This window comes from Pan troglodytes, chromosome 5, assembly GCF_028858775.2.
Source record: "Pan troglodytes isolate AG18354 chromosome 5, NHGRI_mPanTro3-v2.0_pri, whole genome shotgun sequence".
NCBI lineage: Eukaryota > Metazoa > Chordata > Mammalia > Primates > Hominidae > Pan > Pan troglodytes.
Window position 1 is genome coordinate 34,856,713 of NC_072403.2, and position 27,653 is coordinate 34,884,365.

The 27,653-nt window shown below is 44.3% G+C and overlaps 1 protein-coding gene and 1 pseudogene across 2 annotated transcripts; one reads left to right on the forward strand and one right to left on the reverse strand.

Annotated features, from left to right (window-relative positions):
- Positions 1 to 4,380: 4,380 nt before the first annotated feature.
- TRIM27 (tripartite motif containing 27) lies at positions 4,381 to 25,892 on the reverse strand. 2 transcript variants are annotated; one of them, XM_001140726.7, is made up of 8 exons: positions 24,582 to 25,892; positions 23,261 to 23,356; positions 21,378 to 21,608; positions 13,085 to 13,107; positions 10,347 to 10,462; positions 10,185 to 10,217; positions 8,617 to 8,643; positions 4,381 to 6,044 (listed from the first exon to the last, which is right to left on the reverse strand). In XM_001140726.7, exons 1-8 carry the CDS (start codon positions 24,999 to 25,001, stop codon positions 5,449 to 5,451), a joined length of 1,542 nt encoding a protein of 513 aa, XP_001140726.2. In that variant the 5' UTR covers positions 25,002 to 25,892; the 3' UTR covers positions 4,381 to 5,448. The 2 variants fall into 2 exon arrangements, with proteins under 2 accessions (XP_001140726.2, XP_009449032.1); XM_009450757.4 differs by lacking the exons at positions 8,617 to 8,643; positions 10,185 to 10,217 and having other exon boundaries at positions 24,582 to 25,389.
- Positions 17,035 to 17,134, forward strand: LOC112209612 (U6 spliceosomal RNA; annotated as a pseudogene).
- Positions 25,893 to 27,653: the final 1,761 nt, after the last annotated feature.

Here is a 27,653-nt window from a genome sequence, read left to right on the forward strand (position 1 = left end):
CAGGGTTTCACCATGTTGGTCAGGCTGGTCTCAAACTCCTGACCTCAAACGATGTGCCCACCTCGGCCTCCCAAAGTGCTGGGATTACAGGCGTGACCCACCGCTCCTGGCACATTTTAATAGGTAACAAATGATATAGCCCCCCCCCTTTTTTTTGATTTGATTATTAGTGAGGTCCAATATTCATGTTTAAAGGATTTTTATGCTCCTTCCTCAGTAAATTGCTTACCAAATTTTTATGAGGTGTCCATCTTTCCTTATTGATTTGTAAGACTTATTTTATGAAAAGTAAACTCTTGGGATACAGTTTCTATTTACCAAGAACCCAAGCAGAAATTCCTCTCTCTTATTAACAAGAATCCCATTATGTCCCTTAAACATTTAGTTACTTCCATCTTACAGAAACTAGAAGCTATACAATTAACAATGTTCCCATGTCAATTTTTAAAACCCAACTGTGGCCCACATTTAGTGTCCTCGTAGTTTTCATACTATAGATTCACTTCTAATCCTGGTCATTTTTTGTGCCATCTTTTTTTTTAATGAGACCCGGGTTGGTGTGCAGTGGCGCGATCTCGGCTTGCTTCAACCTCTGCCTCCCAGGTTCAAGCAATTTTCCTGCCTCAGCCTCCCAAGTAGCTGGGACTACAGGCTCGTGCCACCATGCCCAGCTAATTTTTGTATTTTTAGTAGAAATGGGGTTTTTCACTATGTTGGCCAGGCTGGTCTTGAACTCCTGACCTCGTAATCTGCGTGCCTGGGCCTCCCAAGGTGCTGGGATTACAGGCGTGAGCCACCGCGCCCGGCTGTGCCATATTTTTTTCTTTCTTCCTTTACGGCATGTTAAACTCCTGATGTCTTGATTTTATGGGTTTGTTTTGTTTTTTTTTGAGATGGAGTCTTGCTCTGCTGCCCAGGCTGGAGTGCAGTGGTGCAATCTTGGCTCACTGCAACCTCCGCCTCCTGGGTTCCAGCAATTCTCCCGTCTCAGCCTTCCGAGTAGCTAGGATTACAGAAATGCACCACCACACCTGGCTAATTTTTGTATTTTTAGTAGAGATGGGGTTTCACCGTGTTGGCCAGGCTGGTCTTGAACTCCTGACCTCAGGTGATCCGCCCGCCTCAGCCTTCCAAAGTGCTGGTGTGAGCCACCGAGCCCAGACATGATTTTATGTTTTAAATGGCTTTAAGTCCTTTTTGGAATAAGGTAAAATATAATTAAATATGTCAATATTTTAACTATTTACTAATAATATTTATTGCACAATAAGACTCCCCACAGGCCATTCTACATTTTTATGAAAACATCTGTAAGAGGAATTTTAAAAGGCCTGACAAATTATTTAAAGAGGGAAGCAGGGGGACTAAAAAGGAAAGAAGCTAACAATGGTGGTCTATGAAAATGAAACAAACAAAACAAAAAACAGGATTTAATTTCCAACCTTGAAATGAGTCCCTTGACTGTTTTGTGTGAGGTTCATATAACTTGGTTTTCTGGTATGTCCAGGATTACGTGAGAGTAACAGAGATTGGGGTGGAAATTGAGATGATGCTGTATTCAAATGAGACTGACCATAAATTGGTAGTTGAAGTTGGGAGATGATATAGGAGGGTTCGCTGTGTATTTTCTTCATTTTTGTATATGGTTACAGGTTTCCATAGTGAAGAGTTCATTCAATACAGAAAAAAAAAAATCACCAAGTCTCATCAAAAGCATCTATGCTAATATTTTGGCATATTTCTTCCCAGTTTTTAAAGAAATATGTAGGTTCAAATCTTTCTAAATTAGTATTTCTCACTTTTTTCTATTACATTCTTTTTGTGCATCAGAACCCTAAAATGGGTTTGGCAATCACATCCCATACAAATCCAAGTTCTTCACATCCTCTAAACAAAGAATCTGGTAGAGATGTGTGTATCTCTAAAGGTTACCTTCAAATGTCCTGCTTACATTTCAAACTTCAAATGCAAAATTAATTCAACAGATAAGCCAGATCTAAGAAATGTATCTTTTCTCCAACAGGGAAAAAGGAAATGTAATGGGGCAATATTGTCAAATGGAAGTACTGTTTGGCCTGGCATGGTGGCCCATGCCTGTAATCCCAACACTTTGGGAGGTTGAGGAGGAAGAATCCCTTGAGCCCAGGAGTTCGAGCCTGCAGTGAGTAATAATCTTGCCACTGCATTCCAGCCTTGGTGACAAAGTGAGACCCTTTCTCTAACGCTGGTTTGGTTGGGATTTATTATTACTCTCACAGACTTCATATAGGAGGAATTTCTGGGTTCAACAAAGTGCAGGATTTAGTAATGTGCTTATATCATTAAGTCAAAATTTAGTGCAGGACGGAGCTAGTGGGCAAGTCTCTTAGTCTCAAGAAAAAGGGCACTAAGAAACATAGCCCAGGCATTTAGGCTTCCTCTTACATTACTGTGGTCTGCAATGAGGTCTCCTGGAGCACAAGTTTCACTTCTCCCCAGATCGTCTTTAGTTGTACTCTACATTTTTTCACGTTATTTTCCCCCTCTCCTAATTAACTTTTCAAAGGATAGAAGCCATGCTCTCTTGTATTCTCTTCAGGAGCAAGTTCAGCTGGGGCACCCAACACTGGTTGAATTGTCTATTTGAATAAAAGAATGTCTTTCATTTGTGAAGAAGCAACTCAACCACCATTGGTATGCTAAGAACCTTTTGAGTTTTGTTTTTTATTTTGCTGGGAGGAGATATGTGATTTCCACATATACTCTTTGGTCTGCATCTCAGGTAACTAAAGGCATTAACAAATGGCTCTCATTTACCATCTGACAGTTATTTGCTCTTAATTTCATAGTGCCTTTAAGTGTTAGGCTGTTACATGCATTCTCTCATCTTCTCACTTAATTGTACATGGTGGAGGGTAGGGGCCATGTTCAGTTTCCCTTTCTTCTTTGAACCTATCTCTTCTAGGCCTTGTCTGCTCTTGGGGAAGATGGTCTTCTTTGCATGTTGGCCTTTATCAGAAAAAACAAGAGCACCTGAAGACACACAGGCATGTGCACATACGTGCATGCACAAACACACACTTCCTGGAACAGCAAAAGAATTAAGGAAGAAGTTATTGAAACCGTAATGTATAATTAACAATTGCAGATGTTCTGAGGAAAGAGAGGGGAGTCAAAGGAATCGGAGTGGGCCCCATATCTGTCTTTAGTGACTCAATTCCTGACTCGGTGAACTCAAAAGTTGCTTACCTTTCTGCAGATGAGTAAACTTAGAATCACAAGTTCATTTAATCCCATTCAAAATGGCAGGCTTTTAAAACTAAAAATATAAATAAATACCTATAAACACACCACCCACAAGAACTAGAAGATAACCAATAACACATGTTGTGGGGCAGGACCTGATGTGGTCATGTGTTCCATCTCAGTTTGAATCCTGGCTCTGCTGCTTCCTAGCTGTGTACCTTGGATAAGTCATTTACCCTCTCTGCTGCAGTTTATCTGTAAAGTAAGACAACAGTACACACTTGATAAAATTATCATGAGCATTAAAGAAGCTACTGTGCATAAAACTCTTCATATGATGTGAGAGCACTGCTCTATGTTTGTTAGTAGTATTTATGTACCTGTATATATATTACCGTATACATTTAGATCTCAGAATATTCAGCAAAAGCTAATCTAGCCTCATGGAAGCTACTTTCTATAGCCCTGGTTCTATTATTTCCCTTAAAACCTGATGAATAAATGAAGAATTAGGACATGATATCACCAACTCATGAACCTCAGCCATGGAACCCCAATGCCTGGCACAATACTACAAAAAGGACTTGAGAAAATACTTTCCTAGTAAAATTACAGGATTAACCAATATAAGAACTGTAGGCAGGCCGGGCGCGGTTGCTCACGCCTGTAATCCCAGCACTTTAGGAGGCCGAGGCAGGTGGATCACAAGGGTCAGGAGTTCAAGACCACCCTGGCCAAGATGGTGAAACCCCGTCTCTACCAAAAATAAAAAATTAGCCGGGTGCAGTGGTAGGCGCCTGTAGTCCCAGCTACTCAGGAGGCTGAGGCAGGAAAATCGCTTGAACCTGGGAGGCAGAGGTTGCAGTGAGCCGAGATCGTGCCACTGCACTCTAGACTGGGCGACAGAGCAAGACCCCACCTCAAAAAAAAAAAGAACTGTAGGCTATGAATGTCCAACACTACTTTCTTAGCACCACTAGAAAGTAGTGACATGGCACTGAGAAAGTGGTTTTATTTTCCAGTTTGAAGTAAACTATTGGCCAGAGTGGGATTTTTGCACCCATATGGGAAAGCAACACCATTAACCATTTCCTCCCCACACGCATTCCAACATCTGAACCCAATCCTACCAACACCCAGAAAGCAACAACAATGTAAACATCCATATTCAGTTTATTTTTAAACAGAGGGGCATGTACCCACAGAGAAGCAGGACTGAGAACCATCATGGGGGCTTGCTTGAAGTGATCTGCCCTAGCCTTCTGACTTCAGAGTGTCTCATGATCCAATGGCCATGGGGATGGAGCTGCCCCTTGATAGTATGCACTTAAGAATGGTCAATTCCCCCTTCCCCCAAAGGAAATGGAGAAAAGGAGCCAAGAAGTCAATGAATCCCTGGAATATTGTCCCAGAATCCTTCCAGGGATGGTATACGACTGGCCACCAGTCCACAAATGTGACTGGTAAGGGATCTAGTAACAGAGGATGGAGTTGGGCAGAATATTATCCTGGATGATATGCACCCAGCACTAGAATACACCTTTCGTTAGAATGAAGAGAACAGACAAAGCCCTCGGAAAAGATACAAAGGCAGAGACATTGATTAGAACGTTATCTCATAACAGAGGTGGGGCCATTACCCACCATTATTGTAAAATAACTGTAACTAACCAAAACACATACAGGCTTCTTTAATGGAGTTAATAAAACTATGACACATTGGGAATCAGGGGCAGAGGTACTGTTCCCAGACGGAAAACTGGGATAAAGGGAGCCATGCTGACAGGGCCTTATTCCAGTCTAGGTTGTTAGAAAGGAGCCCTAGCCCAGAAATGACAGCAAATAGCCATAATCATTATGTGGGGCTGAACCAGAGGAAGCCAGGCTGAGCCAAGAAGCTGGAAGTATCTTGAATGGCTCTCCAAATCCAAAGATTATCCATACTCTTTATCCCTCCAGCGATGTGTAAAACCAGAAAGTATGAAACACTGGAGGTGGACATCTGGTTTTTATTTCTAGGATATCTTGATACATCTCATTACATTTCACAATCTGCACGGGAAGGAAAAGGATGGTAGAGAACATGGACATCCTGTCTCCCACTGCAAGGGCGTGGAACATGGTAAGGATACCCAGCTGTGACAGGACGTGGCAAGGCAACAAGATGCCTTGTGCCTGGCGTAGGATTACAGCCAACAGCCCTTTTGGCCTGAATTCACCTCCTCAAGGGGAGGTCTCCATGGAATGACCATGATTCCCAACATGGCCAGAAAACCCATCTATCCCACTCATGGGACAGATGATCAGAGGAGCTGCACTTTTCCCTCCCGAGTAACTCAGACTGAAGTAGGGCCGGACAGGCCCACAAAAGGTAGCATGAGAGAAAGTGAAGGTGTGACACCTCTCTGTCACGTTGTAGAAGGAGACCTCACCAGCATCATAGTCCAAGAAAATCCCCACCCGCTGGAGCGGGGTCCGCAGGGGTAGGGCAGTCATTGGGGAGGTAAGAGCCCAATATTCTTTCCCATACCACAAAGACACTGCCCAGAATCCATTCTGGGGGGCTGAGGTTACTCCACCTTTTCTGCACACTGAGTCTTCACAGACACCTATGGTCCACTTGGCTTTATCTCCCACCTCTACCTCCCAATAATGTCTCCCGGCGATGAAGCACGGAGAGCCCAAGACACAGGGAAACAGATTGAACCTCTCGGGGTTGTCAGGCAGGTCCTGTTGGAGGTAACTGTACCGCACTTGCCGCAGATTATCAGAGAGGATCAGGCTGGGGTAGGCCGTGTCTGGGTCCAGAGTCACGTCCACTGCAGAGACACAAAGAAGACAGTCAGCCGTGGGCCAGGAGAGCCTATTTGAGAACACCCAGCGCCTTTCTACTACCTCCCCAAGAATAAGAGGTTCCCACTGGAGGTTGCACGTATTTTATTTAGAATATATTCTAAACTTCACATTTCAAAAATTACTGCTTGGATTAGCTGGTTACCAGAATACACTGAAAATACAGAATTTTAGCTCCGTATCTTTTCTTTCACATCTGAAGCCACAATATCCATCATGAACTGATTTTAAGAGCTAGGGTCTTGCTCTGTTGCCTAGGCTGGAGCGCAGTGGTGTGGTCATAGTTCATTGTAACCCCAAACTCCTGGGCTCAGGTGATTCTCCCGCCTAAGACACCCAAGTAGCTGGGACCATAGGTGTGCACTACCACCCTAATTTAAAAAAATTTTTTGTAGAGATGAGGTCTTACTATGTTGCCCAGGATGGTCTCGAACTCTTGGCCTCAAGCAATCCTCCCACCTCAACTTCCCAAAGCAATGGGATTTCAGGCATGAGCCACTGTGCCTGGCAGATATGCTGAATTGAGGTTTTCTTACATGCTCATCATCCCTTATTCTGAAAACTCCAGGGGCCCCAAGTTTCACAGAATTCAGAATATTACAGGTTTTAGACAGGCAGCATTCTATAATGAAGTATTAATAGATCTGCTGTGAGATCCATGAATGTTTACATAATGAAGGATAAAGACTCTAAACAGTACCACATAAATTCAGGTTTTGATGCTATAATTAATTTCCCACAAAATAATGAAAAAGGTTTTGGCTTTCCGAGATTTGGGATTTTAGAACTGTGGGTAAGGGACTGGGAACCTGTATCAGTATGCTTACTTTTTAAATCACTCTTTTAAAATTATTTTTTACTTTTTTTTATTTTTTGAGATGAGGTCTCACTCTGTCACCCAGACTGTAGTACAGTGGCATAATCATGGCTCACTGCAGACTTCCCATTTCAGCCTTCCAAAGTGTTAGGACTACAGGTGTGAGCCACTACACCCAGCCCAAATCACTCTTTTATCCATTCTATAAGATCTTTACTCTGCACATCGAAGCTCTATTCATCTTCTTCTAATGTCCAGTCCAAAACACACATCCTCCAAGTTTTTCTTAATCTGCCCAGGCCATTACACTCTTACTGTTCTGAAATCTAAAACTGTGTATGACCCATGTCATCTCCTCTGGCATTTAGTATTATAGCATCTTGCTATCATCAAGTGTTTCCCTGCTTCAAAAACACTGATAATGGGCTGGATATGTGGCTCATGCCTGTAATCTCAGCACTTTGGGAAGCTGAGGCAAGAGGATTGCTTGCATACAGGAGTTTGAGACCCTGTCTCTACAAAAAATAAAAGTAAAAAAATTAGGCAAGCATGGTGGTGCATGCCTGTAATTCCGGCTACTCAGGAGGCTGAGGCAGGAGGATCACTTGAGCCCAGGAGTATGAGGCTGCAGCAAGCTATCACCATGCCACTGCACACCAGCCTGGGCAACAGAGAAGCTGCCTCTAAAATGAATAATAAAAAATTTAAAAAATTAAAATAATAAATAAATAAATAAAAATGCTGATATGTATTCTCTCATTTGCTCCTCACATCTTGTTCAGGAGGAAGAGTCCCAAACATTACCTCTCAGAAATTTAAGCCCACAAATTTTTACTCCCACAAAAGACAGGCAACTGATAGAGGTAACCAAGAACCCCAGAACCCTTGGCTCCTGGTTCAACAATCTGTCTACAACAGCTGCCTACCTTCTTCTTGTGTCATGGGTATACCTCCAACCAGACAATGTAAACCCCAAGAGTAGGATGACTTATGCTCTTCTGTTCCTCTAAAATACCCTGCACAATGTTAGGCAGTGTAGGATACAAGCAAAGTACTCATTTAATACTTGTTGAAATTAAATATGGATCAGAGCCACTGCACACCAAGGACTGCAGATCCACCGTATGTAGAGTCCTTCTCTTCATTTAGAGGATAATTCATAACAGAAGGTGACTGTGACTGTGGGACGAATACACCTTAGATTTGAGTACTTCTGCAATGTTAAATTTACCCAGGCTCTATAGTAGGGTGAAAGCAGTTGTGAGGGGTAAGGGAAGTTTCAAACTTTGCTCTGAGGCACAGTGATGGGATGACACAAGACTCCTAGACTTCCTCTAGCACTCAAGAGCACTATTGTGGAGCTCAATCAGTCCTGCTTGTCACAAACCATGGTTTGACCCTGAAGCTGGGCGGGCAGAGCAGTGTACTAGTGTACCAGCTCTGTTCTACTTTTGGGGAACTGCGGTTTCCACCCTATAATCCTTCTTTAACACCTGAGATTGATTTTACCCTATGGCTTCAGCTCTGAGACATTTCAGGAGGCAAAGATACTGTTAACACATAGAAACAACTGAGGATTTTTGTGGTTGTTGTGTATCATCTTTATACACGTAACCAAAAGAATCCAAATCTAAGCAATTTCCAAATCATTCATAATAGTAGTTAGGTTCACAAGGATTTTTACTCCTTACCCTAATATGGTTTTCTCTCTCATCACCTACCTGAGTATAACTGAGCTTCTCTTAATTCTGAAAGAATAAAAGAGAAAAGTTATGGAAGTCATGAGGGTTTCCAGGAAATACATAACTAAGGGGGCTTTGGTTAGTCATCATAAAGCAGTGGTCTCCACCAGAAACCCCAGAACCTCTGTTGTTAGTCATGCACTAATTTTTTCATATGATGTATGGCTCTATCATCCAACCAAAAGCTTTAAGGGGAGAGGGATTGGGAATCTTAAGTACAGGGATAACCACATGCCTGAGACTGGTAGAATATGGGATAAAACTGAGCCAAGATCAAGAATTCTACCTTCCAGTGAGTCAGCTGATTCTGCAGAGGGAAACGCGGTTCCAACCCCACGTCATACATAACTTTTGAGTTGCATAAGTCATCTGTGTACAAGAGCTGAATGGCTCAAGTGACACTCACTGACACTCTGGGGTAAACATGACCATTCATTTATAAGGCACTTTATAGTTGAAACAGAATTTTTCACACATTATCCCACTAAGACTTTTAAGTGGCAAGAAAAGAAGAGCCAGATCAAGGAAAGTCATGCCTGAACTAACCACTTCTGGTATTATCCACTGTATTGAGTGGAGTTTCTCCCCATTTGTCTTGCTTGTAGAGGACATGTATCTGCTAGCTCTATGTTGCTAGATGCCCCAAAAAGTATATATCTGAATAGATGCAATGCATATAAGAACCCAGCATATACAAAATAGAAAATTATCAAAGATTGTGGGGGTTTGTAATTTCTAATAATTAAGAGAAGGGTTTAGCTACATATAAGGATTTCAGAATCCACCAGACTGCCCAGGAATTTTAGTATTCCTGGGTGGAATAATATATGGCCAACTCTTTACTGAATGTGGCTCGTGAGCAGAAAAATTTTAATTTGGAAAAGCTTCTCCAAATGCCTAGAACGATTTAATAAACATAAATATAGGACTTATTATGTGTCAGGTTCTATTCTAAAAGTGTTAGAAATGGTAACTAACCTTAATTCTTATACCTCAGGAGGTAAGAACTATTACTGTTCTGTTACAGATGAGGAAATTACTTGTTGAATCCTTACTAAGTGGTAGAGGCAGGCCCAGAACCCAGGCAGCCTGACTCCTGACTGCCCGCTCCTAACCATGTCCTTGGCGGTGCTGCCTGTCAGCGCTGCTGGATTCCTCCAGCCCGAGCTGGCACCTGTGCCCACAAGCAGTAGGAACTCAGTAAATTACAATGATAAACACTGGCTCAAGTGAAACGTATCCAAGGTAGTTTTTGTTCATTCTTTCCGAAGTAAACAATCAAATTAATTCTGGATTAATTTTTGGATTGCTTATTTTTCTCCTCCATCAATGCAGATTGCGAATTGACTAAATACAGTTAACAGACTTCAAATTAGAACAAGAGGCTGTTAATTGAGAAAATTAATTAAGACCAAAGGGAAGATGTAAAATATCAGGGAAGGCTGGCCAATGGGTATCACCCTTATCCCACGTTTCCCACTTTCAGTGCAGATGTTCTTTTTTCCAAGCAACTTTACATCAACAGCCCAGTAGATAGATAAATTTACCTTGGATTTTCTCCATATCTGACTGCATTTTTTCTAAGAAAAGAAAACAAGAAAATATTCAGTTTGCATCCCCCTATCTGGCTGGAAAATTATCCTCTTCATCAGGCAATATGCAGATACTCAGTATAAATCCATTTCCCCTCATGACACTTCTCACATTACCTGTGAACTGCTTTAGACTCTCCGTCAAGAATAGACATTTTTGGGCAAAAATGTGGATTTTCTCTTGCAAATCTGGAGGTGTGATCCAAGGTTCAGGAATCCTGATTCTTTCAGCCCTAAATTTAAAAAACATGAGTAAATTTTTTTTTTTTTTTTTTGAGATGGAGTTTCGCTCGTTGCCCAGGCTGGAGTGCAATGGCGCCATCTCGGCCCACCGCAACCTCTGCCTCCCAGGTTCAAGCGATTCTCCTGCCTCAGCCTCCTGAGTAGCTGGGATTACAGGCATGCGCCACCATACCCAGCTAATTTTGTGTTTTTAGTAGAGATGGGGTTTCTCCATACTGGTCAGGCTGGTCTCGAACTCCTGACCTCAGGTGATCCTCCCGCCTCGGCCTCCCAAAGTGCTGGGATTACGGGCGTGAGCCACCGCGTCCGGCCCAAGTAAATTCTTTTTCCCAATTCCATGACCTTCCAGGAACTAGGACAGGGGCTAAGTTAAACTGTCTAGCGTACACGGACAGTCTTTAAAATCAGCCACTACAGCTTTTCCCACCTTCTCTTCCTGAGCTATGATCCTCTAGACCAAAATAGGATACTGTACTCATTCTCATACCCCCCAAAGCACCTAGCTCACAGCTTTTCAAATATTAAGTACTCAAAAAGGTTTACTGAATTACATATGAGGCTGACTTTGCCAGAAAGCACTAGATTCCATGACAGTCCTTGATATTTATGGTGGGCAATTAACCCGAATTCTCAGGTTCCCAAATATGGAAAGAATGACATGTTCAGATAGAAAGGCACTGTGGGGTACAATACCCAATTCCCTAGCCCTGCAAGGATGTCTATAGCAAAGACTGCCAGTTGCCTATCCAATACCCCTTCTGCCATCTTCTGCCTTTTATGGCTCACAGCTGCCCAGTCCCTCATAGCTAGATGTGACCTTGTGACTAAGTTCTGGCCTATGAGAGGTAAGACGTATCTCATGGTGTTTTGAGAAGTCTACTTGAAAAAGTAACATGACCGGAACAGTGGCTCATGCCTGCAATCCCAACACTTTTGGAGGCCAAGGTGGGATAATTGCTTTGAGGCTAGGAGTTCAAGACCAGCCTGGGCAACATGATAAGACCCTGCCTCTACAAAAAAGAAAAATGAAAAAAAAAAAAAAAAAAAAAAAAACCAAGAAAAAAAGGTAATGTGATGTGACTTATCTCCTTCTTCTTGGTTGGCATTCTACCAGCTATTGTGGACTATATGAGGACCATACCTTAGGGATGGTAGAACAGTGAATGGGAAGAAACCTGAGTCTCTGAGGATCACTGGAGTTAACACACTAGCCACAGACTACCTACCTGCACATTTCTTACTTTTTTTTTTTTTCTTTTGAGATGGAGTCAGGCTCTGTCGCCCAGGCTAGAGTGCAGTGGCATGATCTCAGCTCACTGCAACCTCCGCCACAAGAGTTTGAGCAATTCTCCTGCCTCAACCTCCCAAGTAGCTGGGATTACAGGCATGCACCACCACGCCCAGCTAATTTTTGTATTTTTAGTAGAAACGGGTTTCACCATGTTGGTCAGGCTGGTCTCGAACTCCTGACCTCAGGTGATCCACCTGCCTTGGCCTCCCAAAACGCTGGGATTACAGGTGTGAGCCACCACACCCAACCTGCACATTTCTTTTATTATGTTTAAGCCTTAAGCCAATAAAATTTTGGGTTTCCTATCTTATATAGCCAAATTCAATCCTTAATGTCACAAACTGCTAGGGTCTGAGGCAGCTAACTCTGTATGTTAGGTCAGAGCTAGACTGGCATCATAAAGTATCAGGTAACAGTATTATTTGCTTAGGTCATCTGGCTGGGACTGGTATGAACTCCACCTTATCTCCATCCTAGGGTCCCTCAGGAACCTCAATTCCATCAACATGATTCTATCAACACAGGCCTCCCAGCCAAACTGCCCCATCTATAAGGACCTCCCCAATCTCCTTAAATGCTCCCACATAGTCAAGCTGCATTTTGCTTTAGAAGGTTTTCACCATTCAGGGTCTTAATCACCTTCACAGTACAGCTTCCTCAAAGTCAGTTTCCACCCCTGAAGGCATTCTTGCACCAAACATGAGCTTCCCAAGGCCCATCCCACTTGCCTCGTCATCCATCCTGCAAAACAACTTTGCCCTGGCTTACTGCCCCCTCCAAGCTCTCCCTCTTTGATCGTGTTCCAGCTGCCAGGGAGTTCTTCCTCACTTTTTTTTTTTTTTTTTTTTGATGGAACATAGAGAAATAGCAAGAGTAAGAATAAGAGCCAGAATCCAGGTGGCTCATCAGTAATTATGTAAATGCAGGCCAGTCACACCTTTCTTAGGCTTTATTTCCCCCATTATAGAAAAAAAAATGAGATAATGAAGGGGGAAAGGACTCTGAAATGTATAGGAAGCAATAGACATAAACTACCCTTATATTCAGCCCAGGTCCCTGTAAGGCCACACCCTCTCCATGGAAGTGTCCTCATACCCCTAATCCACCGGCAGCCTCCCACATGAACCCCCTACTTCCTGAATTTTACTGAGTAGAGCTGTGGTTCATCTAATTCTTTGTATACTAGTGACTCTCTTCAGGGATATGTGTCAATTTGATAAGATGTCCATCCTCAGGCTCAGGGCTCCTTTCAGGATTTACAAATGTGAAGGAGACAGTCTTCTCATATTTGATTTAACACTAGGGAAACAGAAAACTATACCTGCTCAATGTGTCCCCAATGTCCTGCAAGAGAAAGGAAAAAAAATAACCATGAGAAGTCATTTATAACTTCGGTTTTCTTTCACAGATGTTTGTTGAAAAACCAACTACAGACTGGCTCTCATGGGAGAAATTAGGGAGAAAAGGATCACTGGAACATAACTCAGTGTTGAGGAGCTAAAAGGCAGGCAGAGGAAAATGGGATGCATACTATTTGCTATACCAGCATTTCCCATACCCTCCTTCAGTACCCACCATCCACTGGTCAAGGACCTCAGGATTTCAAATTTACTAACTTAAGCATCCTATGATTGGACCTCAAGCTTGCCTACCTGTCCAGCTTGCTTTCTTTTTATTATGAAATAATTTCAAATACACGGAAAAGCTGTTAGTACAAAGAACTCCAGTATACTCTTTTTTTTTTTTTTTTTTGAGACGGAGTCTTGCTCTGTGTAGCCCAGGCTGGAGTGCAATGGCGCGATCTTGGCTCACTGCAACCTCTGCCACCCGGGTTCGAGCAATTCTCCTGCCTCAGCCTCCTGAGTAGCTGGGACTACAGGTGTCTGCCATCACGCCCAGCTAATTTTTGTGTTTTTAGCACAGACAGCGTTTTGCCATGTTGGCCAGGATGGTCTTGAACTCCTGACCTCAGGTGATCCACCCACCTCGGCCTCTCAAAGTGCTGGGATTACAAGTGTGAGCCAGCGGTGGCCTCTCCCTTCTTTCATACACAAAAAGTAGCATACTCTTGTCAGGCGCGGTGGCTCACGCCTGGGCAACAAGAGTGAAACTCTGCCTCAGGAAAAAAAAAAAAGTAGCATACTCTCTATTTCACATTTTTATTTTCCACAAAGCAATATATATTGAAAACCACTCCATATCAGTTCATAGGTATCATTCTTTTCCTTTTTTTTAACTTGGATAGTATTCCATAGTGTATATGTGCATAATTAACTAAAACAATCTTGTAGGTTTCTAAGTCAGACTATTTCCAGTATTTTGCAATTATAAAAATGTTGCAGCAGGTTATCTTGTGCATATGTATTTTCAAATATATTTTAATAGATATATCTTCAAAGTAAATTCTTAGATTTTAAAAATTTTTTATTGATACGTAACAGACATATATATTTTGGGGGTACATGTGATAATTTAACACATTCATAATTTGTAAAGAAATCAGTGTATTGGGATATCCATCACATCGTTAAATATTTGCCTTTTCTTTATGGAAGAAGCATTGCAATTATTCTCCTCTAGTCACTTTGGACTATAAAACAGGCCAGGCGCAGTGGCTCACGCCTGTAATCCCAGCACTTTGGGAGGTCCAGGCGGGCGGATCACCTGAGGTCGGGAGTTTCGGACCAGACTGGCCAACATGGAGAAACCCCATCTCTACTAAAAATACAAAATTAGCCGGGCATGGTGGCGTATGCCTGTAATCCCAGCTACTCGGGAGGCTGAGGCAGGAGAATCGCTTGAACCCAAGAGGCAGAGGTTGCGGTAAGCTGAGATCTTGCCATTGTACTCCAGCCTGGGCAACAAGAGTGAAACTCCGTCTCAAAAAAAAAAATACATCTATATATATATAATATATGTATGTATATGTGTGTGTATATACATAGATATATATAATAGATTTGTAAACTACAGTCACCCTACTGACCTATCAAACGCTAGGTTTTATTTCTTCTATCAAACTGTATATTTGTACCCATTAATCAATCTCTCATCTCTCCTCCCTCTACCCTTCCTAGAAAAATTATTTGTTAATTCTAACTGTGTGTATACATACACACACACACATACAGTTTTGTTAAATATTGAGAAATTCTCCTCCAAAAGGGTCATGATTTTGCATTCCTACCAGCCCACTGGCATGTGAGTGTCTCTCCGACACTTCGTCAAAAGTGTATTAAGTTGAAAATTTTTGCTATTGTAACGAGTAAGAAATGGTATTTTAGTGTGGTTTTAGTTTGCATTTCTCTTATTATAAGTACAGCTGAGCATTTTTTCACATGTTCACAAAGCAATTTATGTCTTTTGCAGCTTGTCTATTTGTGCCTTCAACCCATTTTTCTCTAGAATTTTGGTCTTTTCTCTCGCAATACTTAAAAGGTCTTTTTATATTAGAACTATCACTTGTATTTGTGATATTTGTGGCAAATATTCAATTTTAATACTATCTTTTGACTGGTTACAATGTGTGTGTGCTTTTTTCTTGTACTAATACCAACTGCTTTAATTATATGGGCTTTAAAATATGGTGTAGTATCTAGTAGGGCCAGTTCTCCCTCAGAGCTCTTCTTTCACAGTGTAGCCTACCTATGTTGTTTTTTTTTTTTTTTTTAAGACAGAGTCTTGCTCTGTTACCCAGGCTGGAGTGCAGTGGTGCAATCATAGCTCACTGCAGGCTCAACCTCTTGGGCTCTAGTGATCTATCCCAGCTTTTTTTTTTTTTTTTTGAGACGGAGTCTTGATCTGCCTCCCAGGCTGGAGTGAAATGGTGCGATCTCAGCTCACTGCAACTTCCACCTCCGGGTTCAAGAGATTCTCCTGCCTCAGCCTCCCAGGTAGCTGAGATTACAGGCATGTGCCACCACACCTGGCTAATTTTTGTATTTTTAATAGCGACGGGGTTTTGCCATGTTGGCCAGGCTGGTCTCAAACTCCTGACCTAATGTGATCCACCTGCCTCGGCCTCCCAAAGTACTGGGATTACAGGTGAGTCACTGCACCCGGCCTATCCCATAAAAATAAGCACATAATAATATGTGCTTATTTTATATGTGCATATTATTATGTGCTTATTTTTCTATCTGAAGTTGACTGTCAATTTGTCTAGATCCAGAAAAAGAGCTTGTTGGTATTTTTATTGAAATTGCAAGGGTGGGGGGGAAGATGAGGGATAACAGATTACTTAATGGGTACAACGTACACTGGGTACCTGGGTGATGGTTACACTGAAATCCGAGACTTCACTACATAATATATCCGAGTAACAGAAAAAAAAAAGAAACTGCATTTATGAATGTGAAGGACAACTTGCTTTCCCTGTCTTATCAAAGAATAAGTGATATCTCTTTATTTGTTCAAGTTTATTTTGTGTCTTTCAGGAATCTTTGAATGTTTTATAATTTTCTCCACATAGGTTTTTGTATATTTCTTATAAATTTATTCCCAGATATTTTATCACTTGTTTTTTTTTTGCAAATGGAAACAGCATGTTCTCTTCTAATATGTCTTCTAGTGGCTGCTATCTGGCATATGAAGGCTGCTGATTTCTGTATGTTAACTTCTTTCCCAATTTGTATACCTATAATTATTTTATTTAACTGAACTGGTTACAACCTTTAATGCAGTGTTAAATAGAGATAAATGATACTGGGCATCTGGCCTGTTTCTGACCTCAATGGGAATGCCTCCAGTATTGCCCCATTAAGTAATATTTATCCTGCTTTTCCAGTGACTTCCAACATAAACACTTTTTGATATTCATGGAGCCCCTCCTCCCTTACTGAGTCCATGACTTCTTTCTTTCTCTCCTTTCCTCATCATCCACCTTCAGTTTCATCCTCCATCTGTTTAAAAAAAATTCTTAAAAAAAAAAAAAAAAAAAAAGAAGAAGCTTTAGACCAGGCGCAGCAGCTCACGTCTATTATACCAGCACTTTGGGAGGCCAAGGTAGGTGGATCACCTGAGGTCAGGAGTTGAAGACCAGCCTGGCCAACATGGTGAAACCCCATCTCTACCAAAAATACAAAAATTAGCTAGGTGTGGTGGTGTGTGCCTGTAATCCCAGCTACTCGGGAGGCTGAGGCAGGAGACTCACTCAGGAGGTGGAAGCTGCAGTGAGCTGAGATTGTGCCACTGCACTCCAGCCTGGGCAACAGAGTGAGACTTTGTCTAAAAAAAATTTTAAAAAAGGTTTTAAAGCCTTAATTATGGTGCTTGCTTCAGCAGCAGATATCCTCAAATGGGAACCATGCACAGATTAGCATGGCTCCTGCACAAGGATAACACACAAATTTGTGAACCATTTTCTACTTTTTGTGTTCAATGTTCACAGCAGCACTATTGACAATAGCCAAAAGGTGCAAACAACCAAAATGCCCATCGACTGATGAATAAACAAAACATATTATATATCCATACAATGGAATGTTATTCAGCCATAAAGAGAAATACCGAAACATATATATGTACTGAAATATATATTTTTTCATATATATATTTTTTGAGATGGAGTCTCATTCTATTGCGTAGGCTGGAGTGCAATGGCACGATCTCGGCTCACCACAACCTCTGCCTCCCAGGTTCAAGTGATTGTCCTGCCTCAGCCTCCTGAGTAGCTGGGATTACAGGCATGCGCCACCACGCCTGGCTAATTTTTGTATTTTTAGTAGGGACGGGGTTTCACCATGTTGGCCAGGCTGGTCTTGAACTCCTGACCTCGTGATCTGCCCACCTCGGCCTCCTGAAGTGCTGGGATTACAGGCGTGAGCCGCCGCGCCTGGCCAGTACTGAAACATATTACAATATGAATGAATCTTTAAAAAAGTATGCTAAGTGATAGGCCGGGCGTGGTGGCTCACACCTGTAATCCCAATACTTTGGGAGGCTGAGGTGGGTGGATCACCTGAAGTCAGGAGTTTGAGACTAGCCTGACCAACATGGAGAAACCCCATCTCTACTAAAAATACAAAATTAGCCAGGGGTGGTGGCGCATGCCTGTAATACCAACTACTCGGAAGGCTGAGGCAGGAGAATCGCTTGAACCTGGCAGGCGGAGGTTGCGGTGAGCAGAGATCGTGCCGTTACACTCCAGCCTGGGCAACAAGAGTGAAACTCTGCCTCAAAAAAAAAAAAAAAGTATGCTAAGTGAAGAAAAAGGCTACGTACTGTATGATTTCAATTATATCTAATATCTAGAATAGACTAATCCATAGAGCCAGGAGTTAGGGGTAGAAGGAAATGAGGAGTGATTGCTTAATAGTGTGAGGTTTCCTTTTGGGTGGTAAAAGTGTTTTAGATCCAGACAGTGGTTGGTAATTTACAACACTGTGGATTTACTAAATGCTACTTTGTGCCAGAGTTTTACACTTTAAAATGGTGAAATTTAGGTTACGTATATTTTACAATTAAAAAAATGAAGAAGGCTGGAAGGCTGGATGTGGTGGCTCACACCTGTAATCCTGGCACTTTGGGAGGCTGAGGCGGATGGATTGCTTGAGCCCAGGAGTTCAAGACCAGCCGAGGCAACATGGCAAAACTCCATCTCTACAAAAATTAGCCAAGCATGGTGGTTTACGCCTGTAGTCCCAGCTACTTGGGAGGCTGAGGTGGGAGGATCATCTGAGCCTGGGAGGTCAAGGCTGCGGTGAGCCATGATCATGTCACTGCACTCTGGCCTGGGTTTCAGAGTGAGACCCTGTCTCAAACAACAACAATAAAAACTAAGGAAAAAAAAACACTCAAGTCCATCTTGCAAAACCCCAATCCTGGATGAGACTGACCATCTGCTTACTCAGTGCCCACGCCAGAGCAGTCAAGATTTGAGAAAGCAAAGCTGATAAGAAAGTTACACGACAGGGGCTGGGCACGGTGGCTCGCACCTGTAATCCCAGCACTTTGGGAGGCCGAGGCAGAAGGATCACCTGAGGTCAGGAGTTCAGGACCAGCCTGGCCAACATGGTGAAACTCCGTCTCTATAAAAAATACAAAAATTAGCTGGGCGTGGTGGCACACGCCTGTAATCCCAGCTACTTGGGAGGCTGAGGCAGGAGAATTGCTTGAACTTGAGAGGGGGATGTTGCAGTGAGCCAAGATCGCACCACTGCACTCCAGCCTGGGCAACAGAGCAAGAGTATGTCTTAAAAAAAAAAAAAAGTTACACAACAGGGCAGAATGGTTACACTATAAATAGATGTTCACTGACCAAATACTCCTACTAGTTCTCGCAAACCAACTGTCTTTCCCATACTCTGAAACAATCATTTCTTCCCATACAACAGAAGACTCTCTGACACTAATTCCTGGCATATGTACTTTAGTTCTCATTTCCACCTGCCTTCTCAGGAACCGCACATTGCCGATCAGTACATGGTTTCTTTCTTCCTTTTTTTTTTTTTGGAGACAGGGTTTCGCTCATTGCCCAGGCTGGAATGCAATGGCGCAATCTCGGCTCACTGCAACCATCGTCTCCCTGGTTCAAGCGATTCTCCTGCCTCAGCCTCCTGAGTAGCTGGGATTACAAGCATGCGCCACCACACCCGGCTAATTTTGTATTTTTAGTAGAGATGGAGTTTCTCCATGTTGGTCAGGCTGGTCTCAATCTCCCGACCTCAGGTGATCTGCCCACCTCGGCCTCCCAAAGTGCTGGGATTACAGGCATGAGCCACCGTGCCCGGCCAGTATATGGTTTCTTGTGGCTTCAGTGTTCTCCCTCACCTAGAAACCTTACAACATATACTCCTTTCCATATGTATTTTGAAAATATGTCTAACTTCTAGTTTCTTTAACCAACCCTTCCAGATAAAACTCCATAATCCTGTCTCGTCTCTAAGTATTTTATTACAACCCCTTAACAGTTGTACTTGAAATAGTCATCTACTTGTGTAGTCTCCATTCACCTGACCTAGTCACTACTCAACTCCCCCTAATGTGGCTCCTGCCCCAATTATTCCATTGTGATAGTTCTACCTAAGATCACCAATGATGGTCATGTTATTGAATCAAATGGGTATCAGCTTTGATATTATTTGACCTCAACTGCATTACTATGTTGTCCACTCCCTCCTTGCTTCGTCTCAAAAATAAAAAAATTAAAAAAGAAAGAAATACATTTTTCTGATTTTTACTATTTAAAAATGTAAACTGGCCAGACGCTGTGGCTCACACTTGTAATCCCAACACTTTGGGAGGCCGAGGAGGGCGGATCACGAGGGCAGGAGTTTGAGACCAGCCTGACCAATATGGTGAAACCCCGTCTCTACTAAAAATACAAAAATTAGCCAGCCATGGTGGCGTGCGCCTGTAATCTCAGCTACTCAGGAGGTTGAGGCAGGAGAATCGCTTGAACCCAGGAGGCGGAGGTTGCAGTGAGCCAAGATCGCACCACTGCACTCCAGCCTGGGCAACAGAGCAAGACTCAATCTCAAAATAAATAAATAATATTAAATTAAAATTAAAATGTAAAAACCATACTTATTGCCCAGGACATACAAAAACAGGGGATGGACCATAATTTGCTGACCCTTGCCTTATGCCATCATCCATTTTTATTTTTATTTTTAATTATTTATTTATTTTTTTGAGACAGAGTCTCGCTCTGTTGCCCAGGCTGGAGTGCAGTGGCGCGATCTTGGCTCACGGCAACCACTTCCTCCTGGTTTTGGGCAATTCCTTGCCTCAGCCTCCCGCGTAGCTGGGACTACAGGCACATCGCCATGCCTGGCTAATTTTTGTATTTTTAGTAGAGACGGGGTTTCCCCATCTTGGCCAGGCTAGTCTTGAAGTCCTAGACCTTGTGATCCACCCGCCTCGGCCCCCCAAAGTGCTGGGATTACAGGTGTGAGCCACTGCACCTGGCCCGCCATCATCCATTTTTAATGGCTTTTATCAAATACCTATAAGAACTGTCTGATCGCCACACTAAAATATAATTCAGGAAAGCTTATTTGGCACTTAATCCCAGTGCCTAGAATAGTGCCTGACACAAAGCAAATAATTAATACGCACTGAATGAGCAAACGACAGACAGGCATTAGCTCATTTCCTGTAGTCTTGCCGGGGTAGGTCTGCTGCAGCTTTATCACCTGCTCTACCAAGGTTAAATCACAGGACTGCTCAGGTAACCTAACCACTCCTGCTCAAGTGCTCATTGTTTTGTGGCTATAGTAATACATTAAAACTACAGGATACTGGAGCGAGGAGAGTCTTTGAATGACATGTGGTCTAACCCCCTCATTACTGAACAAATGAGGTCACTGAGGCCCAAAAAGGTTGACAGCCTTGCCTGTAATCAGACCACTTGTCAGTGCTGGGTAGGCACAAGTACCAGGTCTTCTTTTTGCCATTTCTATGAGACAACGCAATTGACTAATTCAAGTTGTGTGAACCAGAACTTCTAGTTTACACAGTTTCCTTCCAAGGTGCACAATATAGAGTTTGGCAAGCTCTTGCTATTCCTGCAGAGTTAAAAAGAAGACAGGGGGTCCTGGATACTACTTGGCAAAGGAGAAGGGACGATATTTTCAGTGGGTGCTGCTCTAGCAGGGCTCTGCAAGCCTTACCTGCAGGAGCTCCCTGGTGGGCTGCTGCTGCTTCTCTTCTAGCTGAGCGATCAGGCTGCTGAGGTGGGAGATGTTGCAAGAGAACTGGGTGATGGCACCATTGATGCTATTGTAGATGGCCAAGTCTAGCTCCTCAAGGCGGGCCAGGAGGCGATATTCATGCTCCTTTAAGGAGTGATACAGCTGCTCAAACTCCCAAACAATCTTCTCCCTCTCCATCTGGGTTAGGCTCTATGCAGATGACAGGGAAAGGCAGTAAAGAGAAAAACGGCTCATTTCTAGGGCCTTCATAGTTCTCCTGTGACCATGTACCCCAAGACCTCATTATGGATTAAAACAAGCACAGTGCTAACTCATTATTTCCAGTCTTTACTGACTGGATATATAATGCCCAGGAACTGAATTACCCCAGTGATTATTAAGACATAGTCCCTGTTCTCAAGTAACTCAGAGAAGTGAGTCAGGTTCATGTGATATACGTAGTCATGGATGGGTAATTAAAGATAGGGTGACAGCCTGCAATGAAAGAAACTGGTACCATCTTCACAGAAGCAATTTCACACAATGTTCATGTGATGAACAAGAGTTTACCACATAGGCAATGAGCGGGAAGCCTTTCCAGGCAGAAGAAATGGCACAGGCAAAAGAGTGGGGAGAGAAAGCAAATGGTGCTATCTGGCTGGAGCACATGAGTGTTGAGGGAAGGGACCAGAAAAGGTAAGGCCTTGTCATGCCTGGCCTGGGAGGCTGGGGGTAAGGACTCTATCCCAACTGGGAAGCATGGAAGATTGTCACACAGGAAAGTGACAGGGTCAGATATGTGCCCTATGGAGGATGGAACAACCAATAACAGTTTCCTTGCCCAATTTCCCTGGGCCCTTCATATGTAATCCATATCCGCTGTCTGTCCTTCACGGGTGTTCACCAACTGCTGTCTCTAGCTTTGGGTAGGAGGGGGAGAGGTGCTCTCCCCACGATTCCCTCTTGGCGCTCATTTGTTTACCATAATTTACTGTCCTTCGTTCTTCACCCAACCCCCACCACCAACAGGACTCTATTATAAACTTTTGTTCTAAACAAGGAGCCAGGCTGGGCGCGGTGGCTGACGTCTGTAATCCCAGCACTTTGGGAGGCTGAGGTGGGCAGATCACCTGAGGTCGGGAGTTTGAGACCAGCCTAACCAACATGGAGAAACACCATCTCTACTAAAAATACAAAAATTAGCTGAGTCTGTTGGCGTACGCCTGTAGCCTCAGCTACCTGGGAGGCTGAGGTGGGAGAATCGCTTGAACTGGGAGGCAGAGGTTGCAGCGAGCCGAAACCTCACCATTGCACTCCAGCCTGGATGACAGTGAGACCCTGTCTTAAAAAAAAAAAAAAAAAAAATTCCCATATACCCCTAATATAAATTAACACATCAGCCACTTGTTAAGGCCTTGAGACTGGAGGAAGAGGGCAGAGTAAAAAATTCAGAATTAAGGCATTGTTAAGAAAGGAGAATAAGCCAAAGAGAAGCAACAGTGGGGATTACACAAATCCACTATTAGCAATTGTCTGCAGAATGGTACCAACGCAAGCTAACTGTATCCAATAATTTTACCTATCTCAGCTTTGCCAAGGATCAACCTTGGTCTACGCAGTTAGCAGGTTAAAGTAAACTGACAGGTCTGATTTCCAAGGGTTCCAAACTTGGCTTCTCCATGCTTTCCCCAAAAGTAAGGGAATCTTAGTTCTCCGGGTGAGTTCCCACTGCCATGTGCGGTTGATCCACCTCTACCTACAAGTTCTGGGTGACATGCTGGACAAGTTTAAGGGAAGTAACATCAGCTCTACAGAAGAGGAGAGCACCAGCAGAACCAACTGTGAATTCCAACAACCCTTACCAAGAGTTCAGCTCGTGCCTGTTCCCCCTGGGCCCGACGTCTCTTCTTTAAATCTTTCACTCTTTTTAAATGGTCGAGCTGGTTCTGGATTTGCTCCTGAGAAAAGCAAAACAGATGGGCAGTTCAAAATTAGGTAAACCTTAGCATCAGCATGGTACTTCTTATCACACATGGAGTCCACACACGTGATGTCAAGTCTCTAGTTGGCGCTTGTCCTTAGGCCACACTGCCACCCACAAGAGACTCAGGGCGCAGGGGCAAACAAGCCACTCCTTTGGCAATCTGTGTCTATCTTAGCAGCCTGTGGCTTCAACCACTCAGCTACCTCGTCAGGACTATTTGTGTCTATCTTAAACAATGAGTCATCTACCTGTCCCTGGTAGGATATTGCATGACTTAGCGGAACTGTGACTGGAGTAGGAGGCTTACAACTATGTTGTATTGTAGCTCTTCCATATAGGTACACTGTGAAAGTGACTTATTTCCCTCATGTGTGAAATGGGCAAACACCATCTTCCCAACCTACTCAAGAGTTCTCACCAGAGTGAGTGAAATAATATAGCTGAAAGGTCCATAAATGTTAAGTGATTGCACATGAATGTACTCGTATTTAAACACGGACATAATTGTGTACGCATTCCTGAAGCCCTCAACGTACAGAAAATACACAGTATCATGGACTCCTTGAAGGTCACCTTACAACTGTTTTATATGTAATACTTTGTTTCCACGTTTCTGTTTAGCTGTGCCAGTTCACAAAGGGCTCTGTGAGTCACATGATTCCACAATATTCCTCATAACTGTGTTATCTCCTGAGTCTCAGAGTGGTTAAGTGACTTACTCCAGCAGCGAAAAGCTGTTCTTTTCTGTGAGTTTCTAGACCAGGACGGATTGCAGGAAAGTGCTGGGGAAATGCTTATAGACTAAGGAATGGGCATAAGTCAATTAACGTCCAACTGCGTTTTGTCTGAGAGCCGATGGGAGTAAGAGTGTCTGCAGCTTGTCGATGTGTACGCGGTTTTATGCACTTCTTTTAAACTGTCAAAAGGATGTCGCCGTGTACAATGTGTCCGTGAGACAGGTAACATGGGGGTAAACAGAGAAAAGAGAGTGGGGGTGGGGACACTCCTGGCTTCCTCGCCAGCTACAGGTTTTCCTCCAAATCTGAGTGCTGAGGCTCTGGAGCGGACAGAGAGGAAATGACGGCTGTGAACCACACGTCCGGCTCAGCCATTTTCTAGGCGGAAAAAAGGAAGCCCCTTTGGCTCTCTCCTCCCTTTGTCCGACTCGCGCTCCCGCCCTCCCGGATCCGCGCCCTCACCTTGAAGCCCTCCACCGCCTCCTCGAGCGGCAGCACGCTGTGGCCGCGGTGCTCGCGGGAGCGGTCGCACACCACGCAGATGGGCATCTGGTCCTCCTCGCAGTACAGCTTCAGGGGCTCGCGGTGCTTCTCGCACACGCCCATCTCGCCGCCGGGCCCCGACGGCCGCTCGGTGCGCAGCTGCTTTACCAGTTGGGTCACGTTGGCCAGGTGCCGGTTGGGCCGCATGTGCCTCTGCGGGAAGGTCTCCCGGCACTGCGGGCACGACACGTTAGTCTCTGCCGTGCCCCAGCAGCGAGCGAGGCACGCGCAACAGATGTTATGGCCGCAGTCGAGCATCATGGGCTCTGCGAAGTACTGCAGGCACACGGGGCAGGTGGTCTCCTGCTGCAGGCACTCCGCCACGCTCCCGGAGGCCATGGCGCCGGCCTGCGGGGGCGCACGGGCATGGGCCCCGGCGCCGAGCTCTGCACGGAGCCCAACTCTCCGGCGCTCTCTCCGGTTCGCTGTTCCTGAGAGGCACCGGGCGGACGGAGGGCGGCGCCTCCCGGGCCCGTATCCCAGACGCGCCCGCGCACCGAAGGCTTGGAGTGGCCGGGCCGCTCCCTGCGCCTGTGCCCCCTAAGCGAGAGCGGGAATACGGCCGGCTCACCGAGGCTCGCGGCCACGCTAGTGGGGCAGCAAAGGGTAGCCGAGGGTCAGAGTCCCAGGGCCAGGCGGGCAAACCGCGCAAGACAACGTGGCCGCGTCCGAGCGGATCCCGGCGGCCGCGTAAACCCCACCCCAGCGCGAGCGGAAGAGGCGGCTCGCGGGGGCGGGGCTTGGCTCGCGCTTCCAGCGAGTGACAAGATTTCGTGGCCTCGGGACCTGAGCTGTTTCCTCTTGGAAAGGCCGAGGAGGCTCCGCCACTCTCCTTTGGGCTGGTCGCGCCGAAGCTCTATCCTAGGGCACTGGTCGCAAGAGCAGATGGTGCCACACGCTCCGGGCCTACAAACTTCAGCGGCTGCCGGGCCCGGGCCCCTAGTCTTTTGTTGGGTTTCCTCTTGGTGCCAGGTCTCAGCCCCTGCAAAAGAAAGCCGGCTTTGGCCGCGCGCAGTGGCTCGCGCCTGTAATCCCAGCATTTGGGAGGCCAAGGCAGGTGGATCACGAGGTCAGGAGATCAAGACTATCCTGGCCAACATGGTAAAACCCCATCTCTACTAAAAATAGAAAAATTAGCCGGACGTGGTGGCAGGCGCCTGTAGTCTCAGCTACTCAGGAGGCTGAGGCAGCAGAATCCCTTGAACCCAGGAGGCGGAGGTTGCAGTGACCCGAGATCGCCACTGCACTCCAGCCTGCGGGACAGAGGTAGACTCTGTCTCAAAAAAAAAAAAGAAACGAAAAAAAGAAAGCTGGCTTTGTATAGGTGCTGGGGAGCGCAAACACCTGGCCTCCCCAAGAGGCTGGAGGATGAGGAGGGTCACCGACTGAGCCCACCTGATAAGTGAGGCCTTTTATTAAACAGCCCCATTTGTAGGCACTTGCAGTTTTGTTTAGAAAAAGAAAGGTTTAATTATCAGATGGTAACATTTCTGTGTGTCAATAACAAGCCCAGTTCTGCTACCTCTCACTTGTGCCCAAGCAAGTTGGTTTACCATTCATTTACCTCAGTTTCTCCTCGTGTGAAATGGGGATGATAATTGTACCGCAGTAAGAAGTAGATTTCGTTACATCTTTTACTTTTTGAACCATAAGATTGTTTATCCATTAAAATGGTATTAAAATGCCCACTACGTAGGGTTGTTGTATTGAGTAGCAACTAAAAATTGCTTGCTCCTTTCTGAAGTATAGAGAAACTAAGAACCCTGCGGTGACCCAGGGTCTTGGAGTCCTACAATACTCATTGTCTTATCATCCAGTAGACCTCCAGCATTTTTATGTTGCTTTCTTATCCCTTACTTGGTGTTTCCTAGTTTTCTTTGAGATTTTCTCAATATTGTCTTGCTATCTGAGCAAGGCGGGCTTCTGCTTCCAGACCATCACTTTATTTTTATTATATTATCAAGTAAGATTATTAAGAAAATAAAGGAATAAAGAATGGCTACTCCGTAGGCAAAGCAGCCCACATCATCACTTTAGAGAGTTCCACTCTGGTCCTCTTCCCCATGGGACAAGAAGTCTGAGGGATTAAGTGGACTTGCCAGCCCCAAACCCACATCCACCTTCTCAACCATACTCTGAGTACCCAGTCATTCAAATTCCAGTCCCAAATAGCTTTAGCCCATTTCCAGAAAAATGTAGAGTACTTGGGCCAGGCCACACCACAGTCTGGTCTTGGTTTGAGATTGGGTCAACAACGACATTTGTAAGAATTAAAGGATATGTCTATTCTCATTTACTCCAAAAAGGACTAATAAGCATTGCAATACAGTGCAGAAATATGAGAGATATGGATAGGTAGATAAAGCTGCCCTTCATCTTCTCCTTTACTTGGGGGATGCAAGCCTTGAGTTTGGCTTTGTTTTTCAGAATTGATTGTGTTTATCTTACCAACCCTTTATTACCTCTGGAGGCAGGTGACCTGGGGATAAAGAAAGGTAGAACAGGCAGGGTGTGGTGGCTCATGCCTGTAATCCCATCACTTTGGGAGGCTGAGGTGGGTGGATCGCTTAAGCCCAGGAGTTCAAGACCAGCCTGACCAACATGGTGAAACCCCGTCTCTACCAAAAATACAAAAACTCGATGGGCACGGTGGTGCACACCTGTAATCCCAACTACTCTGGAGACTGAGGCTGGAGAATCACTTGAGCCTGGGAGACAGAGGCTGCAGGGAGCCGAGATCAGGCCACTGCACTCCAGCCTGGGCAACAGAGCAAGACTCCGTTTCAAAAAAGAAAACAAAAGGAAAAAATTTTAAAAAGGTAGAACAAAATAGATGAGTTGGGTAGAACAAGGTGGGAGTGGGGGAAAGGGAATATTTACATTAGCAATCTCTAACAGTCCCCTTCCTTTTTTTTAATTTAAAAAAGTTACACCTGTCTTTTTCTCAATAAATTTTGTAAGAAAAAAGAAATTTTAAGAGATGGGGTCTTA